Here is a 20,179-nt window from a genome sequence, read left to right as displayed (position 1 = left end):
TCACCGGGGCATCAAGTGAGCGTTCTCGTATGCACAGACCTCGATTCCTGGCGGGAGCTCCTTTTCGGCGGCGCAGTGAGTCTCGCAATGACCGATGGCAGACGCCGGGTCACGGGGTCGGCGGAAGATTAAATTATTGCGCTGCCGACAGGAACCGAAGCGCCCCTCGCCTGCAGCAGCCGCGCGGGCGTCCCCGTTTCGCATCCACCGCCGCGCTCCGTCTGCAGGCCCCCCACTGAGGTCCGCTGCTTCGACCGTGGCCCGTTCCGTCGGAGGGAGGCTGTCCTCTCCGGCATTCCATCGACTCGCGGGGCCAATGTGTCGCCAGAGTTGGCGGCGCCCGAGGGACCGAAAGTGCTGGTCGCAAATATTCCAGACACCGCGACAACGATGACATACAACAAGAACTTTTCCAGCTACACAAGATGCAGCTGCCGCCAAAGCGCAATCCCGTCGAGTGCTCTCAGAAGTTGATTCACTCTTTCGAGGCTGTCGTCTTCTTACCAGCCCACCTCCCTAACATGACTAACGTAGCCTCCCTACCATACCTTGTGTGCAGTGCGCGTGTGTAAAGACACAGCTGTTCCTTATTATCAGCCAAGTGAGCTCTGCACGAGTGTCGTCGCCAAGTGACGGATGCGAAAAGCCTTATAATGCATTTCTGCATTAAGAAGAGAAGGGCGTTGGCAGAGTGGGGCTTGATGGCTGTCGCATACCTCGAATTAGACGCCGAGCACGATGAAGAGTTCCGCTGATCCTAATCAGAGCGCCAGTCACGACCGCGGTTGGAAGAATCTGGCGTGCTTTTCGCTGACTTCTCTTCCCCGGCTGGGTTGTCCCGTGGCGCGTGAGCCCCCACACTGAGAAGCTGCATCGGTGCAACGAGGGTTCTTTGCATCAGTCCAGGCCCACTGGTACAAAGCCAGCACGGGAAGAAATTTCACAAGCTCAATGAGCCTCCTCGTCCGTTCCATAGACAGTCAGGGACGCGTGCGTCTCGTAAGAAAAGCCTGCTGATAATTATTTCTTTCGGTTGGACACAGAAGCCCGACTGTTTGCGCATGCGTGGGGACAATGTGAAGTACAGTTATTCTAATTTTCGTTCTTGTTCGTTCCCGAATTTCCGATGAGGTTTCACGGAGGGCGGCGCAGTGCGAAAAACAGGATCCGTGCAGAGGATGGAATTCAAACTGGAATTTCAACACAAACCCGCGGTGGCCTCGGTGAAAAGCGGTGCCTTTTAGCGCGTGAGCAAGCAACGTTTGCGCGCATTGCGCCGAGTAGCGAGAATGATGAGCAGCATTGCCGCTGCTTGGAGAAACGCGAACCACGAGGAGATCCGTCCCCTTTCGCGCGGCGGCGGCGGCGCTGTTCAAACGGCGCCGTTTGCCTTCCGCGTTTCCTCGGCCCGAGGCGGAAGCTTCCGCGTGCGTTTGTGCGGGCCCTGCTCCGAGCCTGTTTGCGGTGGGCGTTCCCCGGCGGCGTTTGCATACCGGAGATTTACCGAACGCGGGGCCGCGCCGTGCGCCCAGCTCCACGCGACCCTCGGGGGCAAACAGGAGCGCTTCTTCTGGCACGGGTCGTCGTGCGCCCCGCGGCCCATTCTGCCGCTGGCTTCGGCCTCCTCCGGGGAACAGGGCCGACTTACCGGCCCAAGCTCCGCTCTTCGGCGGAATGTGGCTACCGAGCAGTGGCCCCCACCTTGCCGTTTTGTTTCTCCCTGTGCTTGCAGGGTTACGCACAACAGCGGGCGCTGTACTGGAACAGTCGCGCGAGTTGCGTGCGGCATACTTGGGGCGTACCGGCGCGGCGCTTAGGGGAAGCTTTAGGCAATTGCGCCGGCACCACTTTGGATAAAACTTATTGCGTTCAGAAGGATGAACTGCACTTCGTATTGTCTGATATAAATTGAGACACCGTAACAACTGCCTCTACAAATAACACTTGGGTCTGACCTGCTGAAATTTGTCAAGTTGTTTCATTAATGAGTCATATAAAACTTTTGCATGCAGCCTAATCATAGGTCCATGCGCAATGTTAGGAAATATGATTGGATCTGTCCGCTTTAAACGTTCTGTCGGCTACAGTCTGTAAGCATTCAAAACTTGTTTTAATTATGGGACTCCTATCCTTTCTTTCTATCGATTCCCCGATTCTTTCCTCCTGTCTTTCTCCTTTTATTTCCCGCCAGCCGCAGCTCAGGTTCTTCAGGTTGCGATGGCAGATGTCACAGTGCCGATTAGTATAGTCAAACGGATTCCTCGTGCGTTCCAAACATCAGTGCAGAAAGAAATATTACACTCGGAGCATGCAAACGAAGGTTATTTCCTGAACATGCAGCGCTGACAGACGAGGGACGAATGAGAGACGACACACACAGCTCCCTGTGTGTGTCGTCTCTCCTTCGTCCCTCGTCTGTCAGCGCTGCATGTTCAGGGTGTCAAACCAACTTGCCCAGCACCACACCCTGCTGAAGGTTATTTCGCCTAGAAAATACAAGCAGCCACTTCTCATACAGCCGGCATTGCAGCTGATACCAAGAAGTTGGAAGCAGGTGTTACCGATCAACACGCCAGGGAGCGCGACTCGTCTGTGTGTGGATTTTTATTTTTTTCTTCTCAGATCAGGGCGCACATCATCGTCACAGACTGAGTGCAGAGCAGTGCTCACCATATGCGCGCGATCGCGTGCGGATTTGCATGGTTAGTTCAGAAAACGGCACTACAAGCTGCGCCTATGGCGGCGACGTGGCTATAGCGTTATTCGGCACGTGGACTGCGCAACATCTCGGAGGTTTCCGCGCGTTTCGCATGACGAAGCCGCGGGTCACCGGGCTGCTGCTGCCAATCTGCGGCGCGTCGATGTGCCGAGCATGCCGACCTTCGGCGGCGTGTCGCGCGAGCGAGGAGGGCACTGCGCGGCCAGCGCTGCTGCCGCCGCTGCTGTCGGGCGGCGCCGAAAGAACGAGCGGCGCTGACGAAAGCGACGTGTCGTCGGATGCCCCGGCGAAATGCATCGGCGTGACCCGAGGCGGGCGGCATGTGGGTCACGCCGCATTAATGGCGCCGCTCTCTTCGGCCGTCTCTCGCTTCTCTCGTCGTCGGGCTTGGCACGGTCCCGCTCTGCCTCCTGCGCTGCGCTCGAAAACGACGCCAGCCTGGATGCTTGGGCGAGTTATTCACACTTAAACCAGAAGACGGAAGTGAGGGACACTGGACGCCGGGACGTTATCGTTTTACAGTACTGACGCCTAGCAGTGTTTCCTCGCCCCACCTAACTTACTGAGCAGATCTCTGGCTGAAAATAGCCATCGCGAAATTGTCTGGCGGCCGATCTGAAGAATGCACGCAATCAACCAAAAGTCCTTAGGGAATGTGGTGACCCTGTCGTGTTGCGAGAGGTTGGGCTGTGTACACAGTTTCGAGCAGCTTCTGTGTTCACAGCATGTAAAACTGATTCTTTGGGGAAATACTCATTTCCTTCGAAAGGGAGGAGGGCGGGGAGAGCAATGTCACTGCTGGGAACCACTGAACAACACGATGTCAGAAACCTGGACACCTGGAATTGTCAGGGAAATTTCGTGCACCTGGAGAAATCGGAAAATTCTCAGGGATACCATCAAAACGTTGGCCAAGTCCAGGAAAAGGGGCTGACTGTAACAACGCTAACCGATGGTCTGGAGAGAATTGCAACGCTGCACTGAGTGTCCAGCACCCGGTCCGTGCAAGTTGGCGTCTCGTGTTTTCGATTCTTACGCATATAAAGCGTGGCATCCTGTCCACCTTGACTTTAGCTAGTTTTTCCTTCGTTCTTCACGAAGTGAGCCCTGCGTATGCTGGATTGCTCTGTCTGGTTGCAGCAATACTCACTCAGTTTGAGGCTAGTACAGGTCAAAAAACGTAGCTGCATTCTCGAGTATCTTCCACGTGGGAAGCGGGAATCACTAGTGGATGGATTGTGCTCACTTTCGGTTTTCTCGTGCGAGGCGCCACACTGCTGCACAGTGTTTGACGTCGCTGTCAGTCTACCAATGAGGAGATATCTGGTTATATCGGTCACTGGCGGAAAATACCTGTTTCTGTGGCCAGCGGACTTGCAGAAAATTTGGGTATTTCAAAGTATTTCCTGACATTCAGCAGCTCTGTCATGTAAGCATCAAGTCATACTGTGATATTCGACTTTTTTTCCCCTGAAAATAAGTATTCTCTACGCGAATTTTACTCGTGCTTCATTGCTGCCTTCCCATATTATGTTATCCTCAATATGCGTTATGGATATGATAAATGACTATTAGAAGGAGTAAAATAGTTGTGTGCAATAAGTGTTGCTCTTATTACAGTTTTTTTTAAACCTACACTGTCTGCGTTCTATTAGAGGATACTTGATTTTATTTGCAACCGATTTATTTTACTCTTATCCGCTTCTACCCCAGAAATTTGTTATTTGCGCACCCTTACTGAAAACGTTAGTCGTTCAAAAGAAAGGTAAAAAGCAACATTTATAATGCGCAGTTTGAAGCTCGACTTCTTTGAGGAAGAATACTAAAAAAAAAAAACTCGCTTAAAGAGGAGGAACCAATCTGTTTTCCATCCCGCGTCTGCAGTTTCAGTAAATATTTATTTTCCTTTGAATGGTTTGCGCAGTGTCTATTACCATCGGCTACCTTGTTTTTCCGTCCCTTCAGTGGTCGGGGAATTTTGTCTGAATTAGTCTGAGAACTTGAAAGAGTAGCCCTGAAGAGGTATTCGCTGGCTGCAATCTGTCGCCGCAGTACTCGTTCTTCTCCGTTACCGAAGATCGCACGGACGCCGTTTGACGCCAGTTGGCGCTAGCGTTGCGGCCCGCATAGGGTGCCTCGATGCCAGCGCTGCGCCGTACACGGCGGCGCTGGCATCGAGGCACCCTAGGCCCGCAGTGAAGCTTTCGGCTGCCGCCGCCTCGGAAGCGCGGCCAGTGAGTGCGCCGTTCCCACGGCCGGAGCCAGCGGCGGATCGCCACCTTGAACTTGGCGGCAGTGAATGGGGAGCACACCTTGAATGGAGCCACTCGAGCGTGAGCCCCGATGGAGCCCGCGGGCGCTCATGCGCGACTGACCAAAGCAATTAATCGGCCGCAGGTGCGCGTCTCCAGCAGTGGCGGCGCTCGTTAAAGGCAGCGCGCCGGTTTTAACGGCGCCGGGGCCTGTTTGGCCAGCGGCGGCCACTCGGGTCGGCCGGCTCTGCTCCTGTTTGCGCAAGTTCGAGGCGGCCGCAGTCGAGACCCCGGCCGGCGGCGCGTCGGCTGTTTGGGCCGCGCAAACACGGCACGCGTCGGTCGCGACCCCGCCTCGGAGCGCCCCACATAGCGAGGCGCACCAGCTCGTCACGGTGACCCGGCGGCAGTAGTACCCCCGTGCTGGCAAAACGAAAGCCCAAATTTCGGCTGCGGGTCGAGCCCCCCCTACCCCGTGCGGTCCAGCCCGGGCTTTCCACCATGGCCGAGCTTGTGCGCTGCCTTGTCCAGTACAGGCCCCTCCAATATGAAAGGGAACAAGGTGTTTGCAGAAAAAGACGAATTGACTATTTAATTCACTACTGAAGTTGAAAACGACGTTTTTATATTATACACCAGGAGGAAAATAGGAAACAAAAATTGGGCCTGCCACTAAAAGTTATGGATGAATCATTAATTGAATGCTCAAACTTTGTTCGCGTTCAGGTTGGAGGAACACGTACATAATGCTGCCATTTTTGTCGCTTTCCGCTAAATACTGCCGGCGCTCGTAGGCGTTGCGTCTCCGAAGGCAAGAATAAATTGCGCAGACAAGAGATGCCAGTTTACCGAAGTTTACTCACCGCGCGCGTATCGGCCAAGCTGGCAAGTGTAGCCAGAAGCAGAGCTGCAGCGTACTGGGTGAAATGTCCGGGCAGGGCGTGGGGACAGCTCGAGGCGAGCCGACGAACGGCCGGTGACGGGTGGCGTGCTCTCTCTCTTTGCAGTCCTTCTTTGGCCGGACGTACAACAATCTGTCGGCGCTTGGAGACTGCAAGAACAGCGGCCAGTGTGTCATCAACAAGAAGAACAGGACCTCTTGCAAGAGCTGTAGACTCAAGAAATGCCTCATGGTCGGCATGTCAAAAAGCGGTGCGTATTCACAGTGTTTATTGTTTGAAAGAAAAAAAAAGTTCACTCGAAGAACCTAACGCACCATGGGTGCGACACGGGTAGAGGTTGGGCATTTTGGCGTAAACGAGTAAAATTATATAACTAAGCCGAATTGAAGTTTCGAGATTGTTTTGACCGAAAGGGGTCATCGTCCTTGACATGCATGCCACAAGGAGCTGGCTGTTGTACGAATACTATGGTGGGACTAAGAAAAAGAACTAAAAAGAAAAAGATGTCCCGGTCCGTGCCACTATGTATAACGGGCTTAATCCAATATCAAGTAGAAAAAATAACAAATAGTAAAAAGAAAAGCTTATAGCAGAAAAGAAAAATTATTTCTACTGTTACAGCCGAAGCCATTGGAAGGCTGTTAGGGAGATTTATTGTATGATGAAGTTAAATGAGAACTTTTTTTTTTTTTCTGGGATGGCTTAGCTGATGATAATGAGAAGATATGATGAGCATGATGAAAAGGCCGAACTTCGGTACGTTCGCTCCTGGTGGCCAGATGAGGAAGCATTTCAAAAAAGATGGAGGGAGAATGATAGTTTAGAATCTTGGGTCTTGCTTCCGTCTCTTGCGGCGTTGGGGTAAACGGCTGGAGGCTGAACTGAAAAAGTAAAATTTAATGATGGGTGCTATGAATGCTAGGTTTTGGCTGGGGATTATCTGGCTGTAAGCTTTGTTGCGTGACTTATTGCCTCTCTGTGTCCTTGTAGTTTTGAGAAAGGTCTGAAGCTGCGTTTGTGACATAGAATGATCCCAAGGTGGTCTTTGGAGGGGGTTTCCGTTAGTAAATGTGGTGTCTGGTGTTGTGTGTGTTTTGAAAAGGAGCGTAATGGTTAAATTCGGTTAAAAGACAAAATTACAAGCACGCTAACCATGAGCGTGTTGGATTAAGCAGCGAAGTTGTGCGTTTTGAGGCGCTGTTCCGCTATACCTTACACCTCTGCATACCGGCAACTCCGCATACCTCTTCGTCAGGCGTCGTAAATACTAGCGTAGCGCTCTTCAGGTCGTTCAGGTAAATAAGGAAAGGAAAGTGAAGCGTCCCAAGGACTGAGCCCTGGGAGACTCCTGAAAGGTCCGGTGCTGTTCGCGAATTCGAATCGGATATCTGAACAAACTGGTGCCGTTGTGTAAGGCACGAGTCTAGCCATTGTACGACTTGCTGGTTGGTGAATCTCATCCGCTTTTTAATAACAGGTTGTAATGTGATACCCGATCAAAGACTTTTTCAAAGTCAATGAAAATTAGGTCTGCCTGTCCATTGTTACTTAGGGTCATCGTAATTTAATTTGTGGTATGAATCATCTGCGGCACTGGCGATAAACCTTGTCAAAATCTGTACTGACTTAACTGAAAAAACCTGCTGCGTTCTAGAAATTAACTTACATGCGTGAAAAGAAAGCGTGCTATCACTTTACTGGAAGGGCATAGCAGAGAAATTGGCTTGTGTCTCTTCACGCAAAGTTTATCGCCCGATTTATGGACAGGTCAGCCATCTTCCAATCATTTGGGACTTCTGTAATAGGCTTTAAGTGAACGTTACGAAAATGTAGTCCACCACTCGGCATATCTGTAAAGAAAGGCGTTTGGGATGTCATCGGGTTGAGATGATTTTTTTTGTGTGTGTGTTGAGGTGTAATAGGGACGAAAAATTAAATACCCTCCTCCTTGATGACCAAATGCGACAAATTCAAGCGGGTGGTTTGGAATTCAAGAGCTGGGCACCATACTGGTACTCAGGAATACAGAGGAGTGGTCATTGAAGGCTGTCACTATAGAGAAGTTATTAGTGATAACTGTGTTGCTGGCTTGAATTTACTACCCGCGTCGTTTTTTCGTGACAGATGCATCCATAAATTTTAGCGTGATAACTGCGTGATAAAACAGCGGGTGTTTGGAACGTGGCGGCTAAAGACAGCTTTGCGCTGAAAAACTGAATGGAAGAAGGCAGCAGTACTCGTTATCAGTAATTTATGGCAACTCCTAGCTACAGCTACGAACGAAGCCTTGTGGCCTATGGCGCTTCAATGGAAGAAGGTTTTTTTTTTGTTTTTCTGCATAACTGATCGCACAGATAACGCACTGGGTTTTTCCACATGATTTAGGTTCTGGATCGCCCCCACGCGTCAAAGGTAGCGACGTCTCGATGCCTCGCCTAACGTTTCTTCGGAAACCATTCGAAATTTAGACAATGGGCGCCCATGACAAGAAAGTTTAGTATGCTTTTTGGGTGAGAAAACACGATTTTTTTTAAGAATTTACAGCTCCAATCGCTTTTTTACTGATGGCTTTATAAAGAACAGGGACAGAAGTTCCCATCCTTCCATGTCATGTTTGTTTGTTTTAACAAAGCGGAAAATTGTCGAAAATCAACATTTTCACAACGCGGTAATCCCATCTCACGGTGCAGGGATATAAGGCAACGCGTCCATACGCATCTTTGCGTCACGCCGTGGCCGAGTGGTCTAACGGTGTTTCGCCCAGTAAGGAGGTTCCTTTTTCCAGAAGAGAATATAGCCGATAGTTCTTTGTCATGCGCCACGTGGTGGTGCAGCTGCCCCGAATTCCTGGTTACGAACAGGTGAGGTTCACAGAGCCATTCGCACTGACACGGCGAAAGAGTATTTTGCCTGCGTGGGAAGAGTGCCCGCAATTTGTGTAGCCGCCGCTTCGCTCTCGGGTATGCTGAAATGTGGAGTGCGTTTGTTGCGCAGGGTCCCGGTACGGGCGTCGGTCCAATTGGTTCAAGATCCACTGCTTGATCCAGGACCAGGCGGAAATGAACTCCCGCATCGCCGAGCAGCATCACCAACTGGGCGCGGCCGCGTCGGCGGCTGCACACCCGCTCGCGGCGCTCTACGAAAAGGACATGCTGGGCTACGGTGCCAAGACCGAGGAAGGCAACGGCACCAGCTCGCCGCTGTCGTCGGACAAGCCACCTTCGTCCCCGGCGTCATCGTACCCCCCGCCGTCGTCTTCGGCCAGCACGTTCGCGTCCACGCCGTCGGCCTTAGAGACCAAGTCGTCCAACGGTGAAAGTCCGACCAACACGGACGCTTTCGCGTACCACCCCATGTCTCCCGTGTCGCCCATTTCGCCCCTTCATCCGAGCAAATTCTTCTTCCATCCGGGTTCCGGCGTCTTCTTCGGCAAGGCCCCCGTCACGCACAACGGCCTCTCCAAGATTTACGCTGAGGGCGGGGGAGCCGTCGCGTACCCGTGCTCGCCGCGTTACGTGCCGTTCAGCCCGCTGAAGCCGTACAGGGACTTGCTCCACCCATCGACGCTGGTCGTGAACGGCGAATGCCTGGCTGACCTGCCCGAGCAGGAAAAACCCATCGACCTGTCGGTGCGCAAGCCTTGCTCCCCCAGCGCCTCGCCCGCTGACGACCACGCCGAAGACGTCGACGCCCAGGACTGCGACGTCAAGCCCGCGTTGCTGGCGCCCTCCTCATCGGGCGCCGAGATCCCGCTCGACTTGAGGAGCGCCAAGAAGTGATGCCACCCCCCTTTTCGCCAGCCGTCCACGTGTTCATAGGGACTCGCCACCGCCGCCCAAACGAGGTTGCAGTGCGTGTGTCAGAGCTCTAATACTGTGTAATATATGCCCCACATAAAATGACGCTTATGGACCACAGAGAGAGAACACGACGACAGGGAAACTTGTGTGAGCCTGCTCTTTGTAATAGTCCTTCGTCTTCCAGGGAGCCGCTCTGGTCCCATCAAAGTCTGCCTTTTACCGTTCTTCCCCCCCCCCCCCCCCCCCCCTATCGATTCACTAGGGCATTGCAGAAGACTTGGTAGCCAAGCGTCTCGTTGCGATCTGTCGGTCTTCTAACTCGTTCCTCCTCGTCTTCGCGTATCCTGTTTCCAATGTTCCTATGATCTGTGCCCTTCTCAGACGTGGACCACCGACTGTTCCATACCGCCACCAAAATCGTGCCTTTCTGCAATACATTTCGCCACCTCGACGACCATTCTTTTCATCTGCGCTTCCTGCTCGCGAGATGGCGCCAAAGGAGCGTCCTTTGGCGGGCCGCCATTGGTCGGGCGACTCGTCCGGTCCGAGCCGCCACCAGTATTACGCCTCGCGCCATCGGTAGTGCGCGGTCCGTACGTCCGCCGCCTGTCCACGAGTCCCACCCGACGACGTGCAGAGCGCTGCTGCCGGGGTCGTCGTCGTCGGCGGCGGTGGTCGCCGACACGCTCCCTTGTACATTTCGTCCCTCACACGCAGCCTGCCCGCCCAAATCGCTGCTAGTGTGCCACGAAAACTATCACTGCTCACTGGTGGCCTGGATCATTGTACAAAATTCACACACTGCATCCATTCCCAGACAGGCCTTCATGCGCATGTTTCGAATGAAACTGTCGTTGTTTTTAAGCGTTTAATGTTTCTTCTATTCCCACTGTGATAAAATCTTCGAACCAGGCGGTTCACTTCGAGCCTTGAATATATATATATATATATATATATATATATATATAGACATAAGTATATATATATATATAAAAATGTCGACGCGTGTAAATGTGTGTGTGTGTGTGTGTGTTGTGTGTGTGTGTCAACTTCGCGTATACACGCGCATCGGGGCTGTGGGCATTCTAGTACAAACCATTCCAAGTGGCTTCTGGCACTTTCCCCGTCCTTTCCGCATTGGGCCAGTACCTGATCAGGCTGCGTCCGTCCCTCTCCCGCCTTGAGGTGCCCTCCCCCAGCGGAGCACTGTGTCGGACAGTGTAGCCACCCGTGCGCGGACCGTGTTGCTGCTTTTCCCCTCGCATTTCCCCCACCCGCGGTGCTCTTTAACTGACCTCTGTCGCAGCTAACCAGGGCAGGTGCGCGCGCGGAACGACGCACGCGGAGAGCCTTCACCGTCGTCGGTCCTGTCCGTGCCGTGCCGCCGCGCTTTTCTGTTCGCGCAACTTGACAGAGACACGATTGTGACGAGGATTCGTGCTCGGCTGGAAACACCCAGCGTTTTGTGTTTGCGGGTAGCTGCCGGACCGCGAAGAATCGTCGAGTTTCACTCGCAGAAAAATTCGGCGAGGCGTACCTCCGAGCGGGCTTGAAGTGATTTCAAGCCGATGTGGAGGTTTAGAGAGAAGTCGTGCTCATTGCAGAGGATGTGCTCTCACTCGAAAGAAACGCTGTCAGCTTATCAGTTCTTTCAGCGGTTTCCGTATGTCTGGTTTAATTTTGTTAATGCTGTCTCACCATTGAAGCTAAAGCGTTGGTGAGGGGAAAACGAGGGGGCCAACTCGGTTGTTTTCTTTGCGTCGATAAATCGCGCTTCCCCGTCGGAAGAGGGAGAGCTACAGCGGGCTAGTCGCTTGACTGCTTTGAAGACGTCTGTCGTTCGTTCCATGGGCAGTGTTAGTCGCCGCCTCAAATTTCTTGGCGACCCACAGGTAGCCCACACTCGGTCGGTCTTACCGCCACAGCCGAGGCCCACCGACTCCATTCATCCATGCCGAAAACGGGGAAGTGTTCTGGAAGCAGCAACGAGGCAGTGTGCAAATCAACAGCACCCCCGTTTCACGAACAATTGTGAACATCGAGTGCCTTACCTGTCCCAGAGCATTAACTTTTTTGACATCGCAAGTCGATACGATGGCGTCACACAAGGTAGAGACATGTAGGGGTCATAAGGAGAGCAGTAAAGAACAGTAGAAAAGGCCAATACCTCTCAAGCACTGGAACTGAAGCTTGCCTTCTTCCTCAGCCTTACGGCACCTTCGGAATAGCGTAACGTGGATTTTACTGACAGCGGGTGAAGCCTGCCGCTTCCGTCCACAGACAGTTTGGCCCCGTTTTTTCTTTTGCATTGTGAAAAGCCGCCTTTGGGTGCTTTGAGTGATATGCGTTTACATGGTAGCTCATTCAAGGACAGTTTAGCCACTCTTGGGAAGCGTCAGGTGGCCTTTCGAAGACTGACTAAGCTGTCCACGAGCTCACTCGTCGGATGTCGAGAATCCCATGCTAGCGCTACAGTGTTTCGAGGCCAGCGACGTCGTTTCTGGTGTCTGTGTTTCTGGAATTGTTGTGTGCAAAATCAAACCACGCCGCTCGCGGCCTCGAGTGGCGTCGTGGCTGTAATGTTCGAAAGAGCGGACAGAGATTGTCAATGATTTTCGTGGAGCCATGCTGCTGGACCGTGTTCTGTCTGCAGCACAACTTGTCATGGCAGCGAGAATGGACAAGCCGGGCGATGACTCCGCCAGACCCCGCTTCCCGTCAGCGCATGCTTTACACGTTCACTCACGAGATCAAAATGCATTAACGATCACACTGATGGCTGTTTTCTTGTCGGGAAAAACACAATGCACGTTCGTTTCCTTGAAAAGTGTTGCGTACCTGCAGATGCCGTCCAGAACGCCTGTAGCGATGTTGCCAGTGCTGTTATTGGCAGTCACCCGAAGCTTGTGGCAACAAGCTCAACTAGAAGCGGTCATCGCTCGTGGAGCCTTGCTCCCCAGGCGAACAACTGCGAAGAAGGTCGCGGCATAGGTTGCCGGCAGGAGAGAGAATGCGGTGTACGGGGCGGCGACACGGAGCGTCACAGCTCATTCTACTTAACCAAGCCCCATGATCTCGCTCCCGAGGGGAAGAGCGCACAGAGCTCGCCTTCACGCGCCGCGCACGGGCCCATGTCACTCTACATTCCTTTTCGCATTGCCTGTCGTTCTCCCACTTGTTTCCATTTACAAGGGCAGCCAAAAAGCAACCCGAAGAGCACTATAAATATGCAGCGAGAGACAGATGCAGAGCAAGTGGCTTTGTGCACCACCTAGCGAGTGTCGTGGCAGGCAGCGGGCCGTCTGCCGTTGATGAGGCGGTTGTAAGTTGAGCGTCAGACATGAGTGTCTCACCAAAGATGAACTGCGCGGTGTGGTGCGATTCATCCGCGCCGAAAGGTGCGTCGACGGAGGAAAGTCGTTCGTCTTGTAAACTGTTTGTCGCCAAGCTGCATGCGCGAAAAGGAAAAAAAAAGGCGCGGTGCCGAAAGATCGGCCAATCAATCAATCAATCAATCAATCAATCAATCAATCAATCAATCAATCAATCAATCAACTAATCAATCAATCAATCAAGGTGGTCACCCAGGACTGAAAACTGGGCGCAAAGCTTGACAGAGGCCCAGGAGACAATTACATCACAGTTCAACTCAATTGAGCTATTGAGCTCCAGGCTGTGGTGTGTGCGTGGCTCACGGGCCAGCCGAAGGATTTTTTTAACAGCTGAATTCCGAAGCAAAATTACAGGGAAAACGCAATTGCAGCGGATAGTGCTGTACAGATGAGACGCCCCCTCCTTTCGCCACGCTTTCGGCGTGGTGTTTTTCCCGCTGGAGCAGGTAAAGCGCACTACTGAACCGCGCAGGGATTGCAACAAATACCAATTGTGAACTATTGAGATTTCTTCAGTAAGCCCCCTAGACCGTATCGGCTGCTCTTCGGCTGCCCTTCGTAAGTTCCATCTGGCACGTGCTCCTCCTGCCCCCTCTCCGACCAAGAGACCACGGAAGGCACTGTGCTCTAGGAGAGGCCATTCCAGCCGCGCGACTCACTTGTTCATACGCACATCGCCTCGTTCCCCACCAGTTTCTTTTTGTGCTTGTTTCAGACGTGAGTCTCACTTGTGCGTGTATTTAAAGAAATTCTTGCGTATTTTGAATATATAAATGACAGGCTACGATTGTAACATTGTTAAAATAAACGATGCGTTGAGCGTTTTCAACCCGAGTCCACAGTGGTGTTATTTCTCTACCTCAACATCGAGTGCCCCTGCCTGCTGTGACGCAGAACACAGTGGTCCTCTCTGCATTCGGCATCGCCGCATTAAGACGACACGCCCCGTACGTATGCCGCTGCGACTTGCGAGCGCGTCCCCAGGGGCTGCTACCCAGAGTGATGCCACGCCGTGGAGAAGGAAAGGTATGTAATCGCCACTATCCGAGTTGACCTATACTGCAGGCCAACGGCCTCTCTCGATGAACTCCAAATGCTCCTGTCTCGCTCCAGCAATGGCCCAGTGGGTATGCGACATGCAGTCGCGAGTGAAAAAGGTTAGCACTAGTGACGTGTCACAGGAGCGGCGGATAGCAGCGCTCGGCGCTGCGGTTAGGAACACGCCGATAACAAAAATGCCGGGTGCGTTCGCAAAGCACGGCGCCACGCCAGCCGCGCGGCGCGATGTTCACCACTCCGGTGACGTCATTGTGGTAATCTTTTTTTCACTCGCGACTGTATATTATCACGCAACATTGTTTTGTTCAGTTGGTGCCGTTTTTTTCTTTAATGTTTGTGATACGTTGCAAATAAGAGTTGGAACAACACTTTCCTGACCTTACTTAAATATTTAACCAACATATATGCGACTTTCTTTAAAGGGTAAAGTGACCCTGCAAGGCCAGACCCGCGAACTGTGATAGCACACAACATTAGCAAGGGGCGATGAGGGCAACTTTTGAACACTACAGTGCGTGCACCTACATGCAACTGATACTCGCCTACGAACGGATATGGCCTCAAGCCAAGAAGGGTCTCCCATAAGTGGTAGTCGTGAATGGGTAAAAAGCAACTTTTGGGTGTATGCAAGCAATATGTGGCGGGCACCAGCTGAGAGTTTTTTAGAGTCCACTTTGGTGTGCAGATGCGTGTTGCTGCCTGCTAAATATAGTTCGCCAAATATCGCGGTTTTCGCTGTTGTTGTACGCCTACGTAAAGCCTGTTTCACGTGCAAGCGAAAACGCTAGCGAATCCTGCCGGCGTGGCGCTCGAGCGGCGAGGTTCCAACATAATTTTTCGCTGCGACGCGCCGCTCAACCGCTCAGTCGCTTGCATGTGAATCAGCCTTAAGGGATATGTTTTGAAAACCAAGCCCTCTTCTGCGTACGTCACTTGGCACGAACCTTTGTGCTTCCGATTAATTTTGAGTAAAGACGGCTGTTTGTGTGTGAATTTATATTTTACGAACTTTTAGGAATTCACGAAGAAAGCAACTGAAAACTGAATACGGGCGCCAAGTCACGCACAGAAAAACGTACGCTGCTGGGAATGCGTTATGCGTGCGAAAAAATATGGTTTATTGGGGTTTAACGTCCCAAAGCGACTGAGGCTATGAGAGACGCCGTAGTGGAGGGCTCCGGAAATTTCGACCACCTGGGGTTCTTTAACGTGCACTGACATCGCACAGCACACGGGCCTCCGGCGATTTCCTGCCCGTGCGGAGTTAATGGTTGATTAACATAGCTGAAGGCTTTCTCATCACAGTACGCGAGTTCATTTCTTGCAGTAAGCACACAATAATATTAAATAAGCAAAGATCTTGAATCAAAATCGAAACTGCCGTGCGGGGCCCGGAATGCTACTTTGCGTGACGTCAGTGACGACGATACAGGTTAGGAAGCGAGCCGCATGCGCCTGCTGCCGCGCTGCGCGAATCGCTGAGAGAGCACCGTGTGTTGTCGGAGGGACCATCGAAAATCACCGATCCTTCCTCAATGTCACCAGGCAGTGACTGCGACGATTCGATATTAAGTTTAGCGCAAACTATTTCCCATTTACCGACGACCCGCCGCGACGACAGAGGCCCAACGGTGGTGATGCGGAGCGAACGCAGCACGTCACGCTGTGACACGACTGCGAAGGGTAAGCCCTTACTTCAACTTCGGATTATAGAAAGGTCCAACAGATATAGGAATAAATCGTACGCTGCCCTTACAGGTGCATATGCGGCGAATGCCAGTCGTCGATAAGAGACGAAAGGCTGCGCTGTCGGCAGGTCGCCGCTGTGCATACTGTGCTGTCCAGGATCGCTTGCATCTGTAACCACCGGCTTTTCCCCATGTTCTACCTTGACCGCGATATCAGCGGACATAAACCGACGCCAGTTGCAGCTTTAAAACCGCGTTTACCTGGAACATCCTAATGAGAACAGGTATGCGCACGCCATGAGTTTGAACTTTATTACTTGAAATATGCGAAAAATGCATGCATGTACTGATTGATCATACAGGAAGAGGTCCCGGAGCGATATGCTGGACCTCTTTATTAAAATGGGTAAACTAATGACAGTTTTTATAGCAATAGCAACCGCGAACGGCAATGAGTTAAAGCATATAAGGTAAGCATTATGACATATTAGATAAAAGCACATATTGAGACACAAAAGCCAGAGGTATTTCCGGAAGGGGAAACAACACAAGTAAAACAAAAAAACTTATCAGACTAGCAGTTGAAAATAAACATATTAAGCTGGCGTTTACATAACAAAGATGGAGCTATTTTAATATCATATGGCAATGAATTCCAAAGTTTGATGAATGAAAATTCAGCTCTGAATTCCGAAGTTAGTGCCAGCTTTCGGAAGCAAAAAATTATTCCGATGTGAAAGGCGTTAACATTTGAGCTTGTGATGTCCTTTATGAGTATGAATTGCAGAAGATTATGATCACTTACTATCCTATAACCAAATACACCTACCTTGAATTTAATGAGTTTATTAATTTGAGTATGTTAACCGCGGTACAAATGGGGGTGTAGGAAAAATACCGGTTATTCCATGTTAGAATTGTGACAGCTTGGTTCTGTACAAATTGAAGAGACGATAAATGGGAAAGGTACGTACGTCAGATATTAATCAAGAATCTAGAACTATGCCAAGAAACACACATTGATCAGTTCGATGGATAGGATGGAAGTTGATATACAGAGGACAAATGTCGTCTCGAATTACGGTCTTAGAGCTAAATATCACAAATTTTGGTTTGAGAGAGTTAATCTGAAGCTTTTTTTTAGTACGCTACGCGGAAACGTTAAGATCTTGATTAAGAGTCTTAGGGAAACCAATCACTTATTAGATGATGACGTGGTATCATCCGCATATAAAAGCCAGTCAGAATTAATGAGGCAGCTTCTGAGGTCATTCATGGATAATAAAAATAGAACAGTACTGAGAATTTAGCCGCCGCGGTGGCTCAGTGGCTATGGTGCTCGGCTGCTGGCCCGAAAGACGCGGGTTCGATCCCGGCCGCGGCCGTTGAATTTCTTTGGAGGAGAAATTCGAGGCCCGTGTACTGTGCGATGTCAGTGCACGTTAAAGAACCCCAGGTGGTCGAAATTTCCGGAGCCCTCCACTACGGCGTCTCTCATAGCCTTAGTTGCTTTGGGACGTTAAACCCCATAAACCAAACCAAACCAGTACTGAGAATATAACCCTCAGGGACGCCGATGTTAAAAAGATTTTTTTTTTTTTGTCAGAGAGGAAGCCAGAGATGCTTACAATTTGCTCCCAGTTTGATAGGTATCTGCGTAATAGATTAGGCGGGGTTCCCACGATACCGTAACATGCAAGCTTAGAGAAAAGAATGTGATGGTTAATCGTGTCAAAGGCTTTCTAATTTACAGCAGTCAGTAAAATATATTCATGCAAGATTAGTAAAAAACCCAGTTCGAAATCCAAATTGTTTAGAATATAAAACATTGAACTTTTTCAAGTAATTTGACAACCATCGTTGAATTGGCTTTTCAGTAACTTTACTGAAAAAAAAAAGGAATAGAAATAGGCCGATATTTAGAGAGTGAACATTTGTCGCCTTTCTTAAACACTGGAATAACCTTGCTTGTTTTTAATTCTTGTGGGAAGACGCCTGTCATGAATATAAGGTTTAATTATGTAGGTTAACGCATCGGCAATGATGTCAGTTATCACTTTCACGTGACTTCCATGAATACTGTCTAAGCCTGCTCCAGTAGCTTCAGGCTCATAACAAGGTTTCTTATTTCGTCCGACGAAAATACTGCCACAGGCAGCATATTCACTAGAATTTTGAAGCCATTTATACGCTCTGACACCTTGATACAAGTGACATATCTCGGCAAACAACGATGCTGCGATTATGACGCCGACTGAACGTTACTGCCCCTCCACATTTCCCCTCTAGCGTCGATACTGACTCAGCCGCTTCAATTAGCCTCAGTTGTTTTGGTTGCGGTTCGCTTCTTGCAGTAAGTTCCCTTCCTCTTCATTGCTGCCCCTCGGATTGTTGGCGGTTTAGCAGGCGTCGCGTACGGGAACGACGTAGGTACAACAGCCGACTTCGACCACCGATTGCTACTCGCGAGACCAAACTCCTCCATCAGAAGCATCTTTGCTTGGCAGCAGTCCCATGTGAAGTGTTCCTAGCACACACAGAACAGTTGATGCGCCGGATAGCACGAATCCATTTGCCGTCGTTCAGAATTCAGTCGTAAATCAGTGTCTTCTTTTCCGCTGAGTGAGTCGCACATCGCACGACACAGCACCAGCTACCACCCGTTGCTCCAAAGACCTCAATGCACTAAGTGCGAGCTAAAACTGCAAGGTGAAGCCAATATGCTGCTCCCAAGCAGGCTGCCGCCCGTGTGCGCTTTTGGCAGACTGTTTCGAGTAGCGACGCCGTACCGCAGTCTCGTGCCGGACTGTGCACAAAACGTAAAGCCCGTTTCACATGCAAGCCAGCAAAGCTGCGCGACTGTTTTCCCCGCGCCGCTCGTAACACGGAGCGGCGATCACATGATTTCGCTGACTTCGAATGTTCCGATTCATGTCAGCTCATACCCAACCTATGAACCGGAGGGGGCAGCCGCTCCCATCTTGAGCACAGTCTGCTTTGCTATCCAACTGAGGGGGTATTGTGAGGCCCCCGTCGGGAGGAAGAGTGGGCCAGCCGCTCCCATCTTGTGCGCAGTCTGCTTTGTTATCCGGTTGAGAGGGTATTACTGTGAAGCCTCCACCAGGAGAAGTAAGGGTGTCTCTAAACTGCCTTTTCGCGGGGCTCCTGCCACACGAGGAGCTGCTTTCCGGCAGAGCTAGGGAATCCAACCACCGAGGCACAAAAACCTGTTTCGAGTTGTAGCGGCGGCTTGAGCGGCGAAGTTCCAGTAAGTCTACAGGTGAAAACCCACATCTATTTCTCGAAACTGTGTCGACTTCAGTGTTCTCGGTAACAAGCCATATCGAGTACGGCCGCTGCGTTGTCGCCATCACCTGCTCCACCCTAGCTGCCAATATCTGATGTCATCGATCATAGGGTTAGCCGTAAAAAAATCTCATGTTGGGCTACGCGAGTCGCGAGTGCAGGGAGCTGTCTTTAAAATTACTTTATGAAAAAAAAAAAAAAAACTAGAGCGTTCTCAGCTGTGCTGTTTCGCACATACAATCTTGAAACTGAGAAGAACTTATGATGCACATTTCATCGACATCTGTGGGCATCGAAAACTCGCCGGAGTTGCTCTTTACGGGTATGATGCGATAGCGTTAATGGAATAGTGCCTACATACGCAGGATTGGGCGCTCTACACTTAACATTCATAGATCCCTGAAAGTCCTCGTAGCACTCCTGGCGAAATGCTTAAGCAATGCACCACTGCCCTGCGGTGGCAGGTGACCCACGCTGCTCTGCCCGAGCAACCTCTCACGGCAAATCATTAATTTATCTGCCACGGGGCTCAGTTTGCTCACAATTCGGAGGGCAGACTGTGATGACGCCACTACGTCGCGTGACCTAGGTGGCCCACCTATGCTCCATCTCCTAAATTCCTTGTGGCACTATAGAAGGTAGAAACCTCCCCAGCCAATCAGGAGAGCGCGTTAATTAAACGGGAGCCTTAAAGGGAAACGGCATAGGTTTTAGAAATCAGCGAGCTTAAGAGGGTCGAATGTGTGAAACTTGCAGGTAAAGCATGCGAAGTCTTTTTGGGCTAGCACTTGAAATAGTGAAGTAATCACCGATTAAAATCCGGACGCCCTTCAAGCTTCTCCGCAGCGCACAACGCCAAGTGGGGGGCGCATGATGACGTCATCGAAGGTATCGGCACATTTCCAACGCACAAACGCCTGCCTTGAAGGAAAAAAACAATGCAACCGCAGGCAAGCAATGCCGAGAGTTGTTTGGCAGCATCTAACGAGTCAGGGCAGGGTGCGGCTGACGACAGCGGTAATTTGAAATCATACCTTCCGTGACGTCACGCTGAATTTCCC

At 51.1% G+C, this 20,179-nt stretch overlaps 1 protein-coding gene across 5 annotated transcripts in view; it reads left to right on the top strand.

Moving 5' to 3' along the window:
• The window catches only part of LOC149350153 (uncharacterized), a 120,080-nt gene extending 106,181 nt beyond the window's left edge, over positions 1-13,899 (top strand). For all 5 annotated transcript variants that reach the window (XM_089579120.1, XM_089579116.1, XM_089579118.1 and 2 more), the window contains 2 exons: positions 5,979-6,123; positions 8,868-13,899. In XM_089579120.1, the coding sequence (XP_089435246.1) occupies positions 5,979-6,123; positions 8,868-9,652 (930 nt within the window). In that variant the 3' untranslated portion in view covers positions 9,653-13,899. The remainder of the gene's footprint in view (positions 1-5,978; positions 6,124-8,867) is intronic.
• Positions 13,900-20,179: the final 6,280 nt, after the last annotated feature.

Source organism: Amblyomma mixtum, chromosome 3, assembly GCF_055824585.1.
Source record: "Amblyomma mixtum isolate Tamu chromosome 3, ASM5582458v1, whole genome shotgun sequence".
Taxonomy (NCBI): Eukaryota; Metazoa; Arthropoda; class Arachnida; order Ixodida; family Ixodidae; genus Amblyomma; species Amblyomma mixtum.
The sequence above is the reverse complement of the archived record's forward strand: the minus strand, read 5'-3'. Positions and strand labels throughout refer to the sequence as shown.